Source organism: Gordionus sp. m RMFG-2023, chromosome 1 (assembly GCF_954871325.1).
Source record: "Gordionus sp. m RMFG-2023 chromosome 1, tfGorSpeb1-WG-v2, whole genome shotgun sequence".
Taxonomy (NCBI): Eukaryota; Metazoa; Nematomorpha; class Gordioida; order Chordodea; family Parachordodidae; genus Gordionus; species Gordionus sp. m RMFG-2023.
This window is the reverse complement of record NC_088775.1, coordinates 7059501-7066938: the sequence shown is the minus strand read 5'-3', so window position 1 is coordinate 7066938 and position 7438 is coordinate 7059501. Positions and strand designations below refer to the sequence as shown.

The window sequence follows — 7438 nt, the reverse complement described above, 5'->3', positions numbered from 1 at the left end:
ATAATATATATATATATATCTCATCCTTTTCAACTAAAAATCATCAGATTCTTTTTATAAAACATGAATTCACTTAAATTATAATGTATATTTTATTTTAATCTGACCGAAATTTTTAATTTAATATAAAAGATAGGAAATAAGGCGTTAAAAGAATACATTATTTTAATTATTATTATAGAATTTGAATTGAGATACCCATTTGTATGACTTGTCTAACATTTTAGTTTTATTTATAATATCTATCCAATTATAAACATTCTGCTAAAAATCGATTTATAATTAACATGGTAATTAAAGTTTATGTTTCTGGATCATCTGGAAATAAAGCAGTAACTAATATAATTTCAATACTTTAAATAATATTATTAAATAAGATATATATAGTCTTTTTCTTTAACTTTATTTAGGTTAAAGCTAATCAAAGAAAAGCAATTGATTTTTTAACAGCATTGGGTGTTAAATTAGATATAGTGGATATAAGTCAACCAGAATTAACAGAAGAACGAGATACAATGCTGGCTTCATGTAAATCTGGAACAAATGATAATGGAAAGTTACCATTGTGCCCTCAATTTTTTAACAGTGATTTATATTGTGGAGTATATATATAAAATTTTTATATCATAGTTTATATTTTTTATTAAGGAATATTCTGATTTTGATGTAGCATTAGAAAATGACACTATTACTGAGTTTTTAAAATTAAAAGAATCTGATATGGTTGAAGGAAAGCCATTACCTCCACATGTAAATATTTTTTAGATATAAATTTTGCATGCTAAAAAAATGTGTTTTATTTTCTTTTTAGAAAGTGCATCGCTACTTCTCTATTAATAATAACTATGACATTTCTTCCCAAACTGCCATTGAATTAAAGCAACAATAACTGCATTTCATATTTGCCAACCACTTGCTTATTGTATTTAACAGAATGTTTTATCTATTAAATATTTGATTATTAATATCTAAGCACCACAGGTATTCTTATCATACATTTTTTAGGGAAATATTTTTTTAATAAATGATTATTTATATAAACATGACATAATTTGGTTTGATATGTTTTAATTATTATTATTTTTTTTATAGAAAATTATATTTAAAAAAAAATATTTATTAAATTTTATATAAAAATTATAATTTAATCTTTATAAAAATAATCAAAAATATACCACTAAATAATGAGAAAAGAAAAGCCCCATATTAATTTTTCTAAAAAAAAATAAATAGTTGATGACATTCCCAACAAACCTCTTAATGTATTCATTCACTTATCATTGCCTTTTGTATAATTATTTATTGATATGTAATACTAATTATTTAATTTAAAAAAAAATTGTTTCATATCCACATCTTCAATTAAATATTTTTATACATTAATACAATATCTTATCTTGAGATTTTAAACAAATTATCTTTTTATTACATTTTTATATTGCAATTACTGTGATGAGTAATTAAAATAACATAATTCTTTTTTTTATATAATTTTTTTTTGCCTTGTGGGTGTTTTTTTTAAAAAAAATAATTTGTATTTTCCATTTTTTTTTTATTTACCTTGAAAATATTCATATTAAATATTAATGAATTTTTATTATTACTAAATAAATAAATAAAAAATAATAAACTAAACTTTAACAAACTCAGATTTTGGGGGAATTTTCTTTTTCCTATCAAAAATTAAATCAGATAGTGGGCATGTCAACTTAATTTTTATAAATATATTTCTTTACTTGTATACTAATTAGATATTATAATAAATAAAATATTAACTATATAACCGGGGGGGGGGGATTAAGCTGCTAATTTCGCTTAATCTAAAAGTGTGTATTGAATAAAATTTGTTAAGTAAAGTGTGAGGCTATTTATTCTTTCTTCACACTTGGGCTTTATTTTCAACAATAAAAATTGAAATTTAAGGATTCATTTTCGGCCAAAAAAATAGGTTTTAGCCGTTTTGAGCAATTAACTAAAATTTTTAATCATAATTATTATATTTTAAAAATATTAAGTTAATTTAATTATTTTTTAAAAAAAAAATGAAACAATAATCCGATTGGTCTATTTTTTAAAAAAATATCTAAAATCACCGATTCCTATTCGATACTAATTTTTTTTTTTTAAAAAAAAAGCTGTAAATAATCGCGATAAAGAAGAGATTAATTTTAGTATGGAAGTGAAAAATTTCATTGAAATGTTACGATGTTTTATTTATTAAATTTTTAACAAGAAATCAATAAAAAAAATTTAAAAATATGATGAATAATTTTGTATAATAGTTTAAGTTTGTAAGAATCGTGACATTAATAAATATGAAATATTGTATAGAGGATATTTTAACTTTTTTATAAAATATTAAAGTGTTATAATGAAAACATTACTACTTTACTTAATATGAAAAATTCAATTTATAAAAATGAACAAATAAATGTGATACTGATAACTTTCCATTCATTCTTATTTAAAAAAAAAAATATATATCTACAAAATTCTTATATATTTTAAAAAAAATTTAATTGATTAAAATAGTATGGAAATTAATTTAAATGAATCGAAACAAATATAATTAATTAATATTTATTGTTTAAAAAATAGTAGTAGTAGAGTAAGTTATTTTATAAGATCAAGAGCGAATTATCAGTTAACTGTTGTCGGATTGGCTAATAACCGTCGGTATCAACTTGTTGATAATTTCCGGTCAACTTCTATAAAAAACTGTTCGATTTGAGCCGATTTTTAAAATCAGGTGATTCAATATTTTAACCAGGAAAATATTGGCTAATAAACCTCGAGATCAAGAGATGTCCAAACCTTTGTGCCATCTATGAGCAAAATTCTTCAGGGCTCGGGTAATATTTTTCTGGACAAAAGTCGACCCTTAAACAACAAGCCAGTCGCGCTATATTGCGAATCATATGCTTTTAGCTATAAATATAAATAGTAAAATGAAAATATATGTTAAAAAATGATCATTTTAAAATTAAAACTGGAAAAGGTTTTTTCATTGTCGGTATAATATAGTTGACTTAAAGCGTTATAGTCAAATCCTCGTTATCTTGATGCATTTTTTGATTGAATTTTTTTAAAATGTCTTTAATCGAATCTTGAGCCTAATGGCATAGGCTTTGCAGTCATATAATATGCATTAGGAAAGTCGCCATTTACCTTAATTTTCAAAGTGGTCAACATATTTGCATGATAACTAGACCCTTATCAGCCGAAACAATTTTTTAATAGCAACCATTTTGGAAATGTTTGTAAAGGAATCGGAATAAACTTAAACATATATTAAACCTATAAAGTGAAATGAGTCATTCACATTTTTTTTAATGATTCAAATATTAATATTATATGGTAAACAATTTTTTATCCACCATTTTTAGATAATATCGAATCGGCCAATTTTACCATATCCGGAATAACCGACATTTTTAAAAAGATATATAAAATCGGCGCATGCGCCAACCCTAGCGATAGAATTTGATAAGCGAGATTATCTATAACACTAATATACTAAGTAATCTTTATTTTTTGAATCTTACATAACAAATTGAATTTTCTTTTGTCAATTTGTTATTTTTCTTAATAACCAAGTTTATTATTTAATTCATATTTTCGTTGACCTTTTTTAAACAAATAGGAAATTATTATTTTTTATGTTTATTTTTTATATTTAAATATATTGTGTAATATTTGTTATCTTTCCTCTTTTCTATTTTTAAAACGGATTTTTTTTTGTCAAGCATTATCATGTCTATTTGTGTGCTTTATTTTATTGTGTATGCTTTAATTTTTTTTTTTTCATGGACTAAAATGGTCTTATTAGTTATCTAGTTTTCATGAGATAAATAGCTTTTAAAATAAAATAAAATTTTTTTTATATGAGTTATTAAATAGTCCTATAAATAAAGGCGTTTATCGGAGCGAACTGCTCGCGTTTTTTTGGTGGATGGGCAATAATCAAAAAGCGCTTTACACATTTGTCACAAACTTTTTCATCGCTATTGATAAGTAGCTTCTTTTTCCCAAATGGGAACGTTATTATAAGCAGGTTTGCTATATTGTACTAACGGGATAGTATGTTTTTTTTTAAATGTGAATATTTTCTTTTTCAATCTTATTGCCTTGTAATTTTGCTTTTCGTGTGTTTTCTTTAAAAAAAATAATTAAATCTTTTTTTACGAATATTAATTATTATTTTTTTGCTTATTTTATAACCTTATTTTAAAATATAAATGAAAGAGAATAAAATTCAACAGACGTTCACAATATTTAACTCCTTTAAAAAAATATTTGTTATGTTTTAAAAAGATGCCTGAGTAACTTTTCAGTTTTACTGTAATACTTTTTAAAAATTTGAATAATGTTTTAACGAGGTATTTTTTTATTTTATTTATTATTTCGGTTCGGAAAATTATGTTTTTAAAAAATAATGTTAGGATTGGCCGGATATTGAGAACCAGGAGAAAGATGAGGCTGCTGTTATGACAGAAATAAAGGTCAGCGAGCAGAACGGCGAAACTAAGACGGAGGAAGTTCGAGAAATTGGTAAAGAAATTTCCGAAGAGAAAAAATATGTCATAGAAACGCGGGAACAGAACAAAACGTCTGAAGTAATTAATGGAGAAGAAAATAATAAAACAAACCTCGGAGAATTGATCGATTCCAAATTTAACGGTAACACGTTGGAAGCAGATAGAAATTTCAAGAAAAATGAGATAAAGATCGGTACTGACTCAAATAAAGATTCGAGTTCATCTTCCGATTCGAGTAGCAGTTCTTCCCCCAGTTCATCGTCTAGTGAATCTAGTTCTTCTTCCTCGAAACCCTCTTCAACTAGCCGTGCTAATGCTGACGATGTAAAGAAAAAAATAGTTATCCCTGCCGATAAAAATGTTGGGTCTAAAGTATCTGCGTCGGCTTCTTCGAAAATTGGTGACAGTATTAACTCGAGCAAAAAGGAAGTCAATGCGCCTGATATTAAAGCTCTTCCGCTTGGCCCGCTCAGCAAAAAGGAAGGCGATGATGATGTAAAGAAAAAAATGGTCGCCCCTGCCGATAAAAAGACTAGAATTCCTGAGTCATCTTCTAAATTAAATTCTTCGACTCCCAAGGATGCGTCAAAAATATCGGCGTCAACGACTCTAAAAACTGGTGGTGACAGTCGTAACGCGATCAAAAACATAACCAATACGCCTATTAAAACTGTTACCCCTAGTCAGCTCATCAAAAAGGGGGGTGATGATAATCTAAAGAAAAAAATTGACATCCCCGTCGATAAAAAGTCTAAGATTCAGGAGTCATCGTTTAAATTCAATTCTCCGACTCCCAAAGATGCATCGAAAACATTGGCGCCAACGACATCAAAAATTGGTGGTAATTGTGGTATTGCGATCAAGAACAAAATCGATACGCCTAAAAGTAAAACTGCTCCTCTTAGTCAGCTCAGCAAAAAGGTTAAACCTAACGACGGTAAAAGTGCCGAAACGTTGAAAGATAAGCCTCCTTCGTCTAGTTCATCCAGTACTTCTAGCGACAGTTCCAGTACTTCCAGCTCCTCGACTTCATCCGATTCCAATTAATACAAACATTTTATAAATAAAATTTGAATGCATAAACAATCATACCAAATACCAACCAAAGATCTTGCCTTTATTATATTTATATTATTTTTTAATTTAAACTCATTTAACGAAATAAATAAAATATAATTAATAAAAAAATATATATTTAAAAATACGAAACATTATTTTTAAATATATATTTAAAAAAAAAAATTATACATAATATTTATATATTTTATATAATAATATTTAAAAAAATATGAGTTCAATAAAATTTTGTTATAATTAAATATAACCAGAAAAAAATATATGATTAATTTTATTTTTAAATGACCTTTTATTTTATTTTATTATATAATATTGATTTTTTGGTGACGGATTTTGGTAGATATAATCAGTGGGCTATAAATTAAATATAAAGGTTTGGTTTTAAGAAAAGATTTCTAGAAGAAGTATAGTGTCAGTTTTCAAAAAAAAAGTAGCTTAACCCTGTATTAACAGTTAGCGCTAAATTCGAATTCGCGGCAAGATATACAAAAATACGGCATATTTTTTATTACCTCGCCGCCAATTCGCGCTAGTTAATGCAGTGTAAGTTACGATAATTAAAGTATTTCGCCCAAAATGAGCAATAATCTTTGAAGATCAACAAAATGAGAGATTTAAAAAAGAGGAATAATCGTTCATTTATAAAAAAAAATTTTATTTCAATCAAGGGAGATTTTTTTATATATAAATGACAAAAGATTTAATTCTGGGCAAAATTTTAATATTTTGAGCAGTTTATTTAAAAAAAACAGTATTACTTTCTGATACTTGGAAAGCTATTTTAAGATTTTTATCTTCTCCACAGATTGGCTAAATCTTGGCTGATTAAGTATAAAAAAAATTATTAAGATGTTTGCAGACTATCCTTCAATTCCTTTCGTGTCATTTACCGTTTATTCATATCTTTTGATTATCATTAAAGAAAGATAGTAATTTACTAAACAGCGGATAAATTTTATTAAACAATATTTATATATTATATAAGCCTTACCCCACATCTGGTGACCCTGTTAAGTTTTAACCATACCATAACCTCGTCTAAGAGGTTGGTGTAGTACCTTTCGGGATCGAACTATGAACTTGCTGATATCAACCTTCTAACTATACACCTAAAACGATTTACTCGATATTCGATTCATTTTACGAATAACAATTATTCGATAATAGAATAATAAATAAAAATATATTATTACATCGAACTATCGTAAATATTTCGCTTATTATTTTTTAAACTTCATTTCTACATCTAAAAATCGATATTTAAAAGGACCTAATTGAATCGAATGTTCTTACTTGTACGAATAAGGAATTATTGGATTCGTTTTTTATAGGTATATTTCTAAGTACAATTGTTGATTTTTTTGTATTACTTTACTTCGTTCTATTACCACTAAATTAATATACAAATTTCGTATTGATGTTATTAAGCGTAAATGTCCAAGTTGCATAAAAATTTGGTAACTAAATTTTAAAATCATGTTTTTCGTATATTTTAAATGAACCCATGCGTTATGCGAATTTCGTTTTAAATGCTTGAACATATGATTACTAATTGTTGGAGTATGACCAAAATCAAATTCTAACGCTAAATTTAATATTAAAAAAAGGAAGTTGGTAACACTAAATCTTAAAATTACAATTAATTTTTGACATTATACATGGATGTAACATCAACACGTGAATAAATTTAAATTATGACTTCATATAAAATATTGCCAAAATTTCAAAAAAATATCTTTTTTTTAAAAAAAAGATAATTTAAAATAATGGCGAAAATTTATTTTTTATTGAAATAAAATACAAAACAATTTGAATCACGTGGT

The 7438-nt window shown here is 25.4% G+C and overlaps 1 protein-coding gene across 1 annotated transcript; it reads left to right on the top strand.

The window, feature by feature from the left end:
- Window positions 1-216: 216 nt before the first annotated feature.
- Window positions 217-5585, top strand: LOC135931036 (uncharacterized protein DDB_G0271670-like). The gene is made up of 4 exons (XM_065467900.1): window positions 217-332; window positions 411-602; window positions 649-750; window positions 4443-5585. Exons 1-4 carry the CDS (start codon window positions 288-290, stop codon window positions 5583-5585), a joined length of 1482 nt encoding a protein of 493 aa, XP_065323972.1. The 5' UTR covers window positions 217-287.
- Window positions 5586-7438: the final 1853 nt, after the last annotated feature.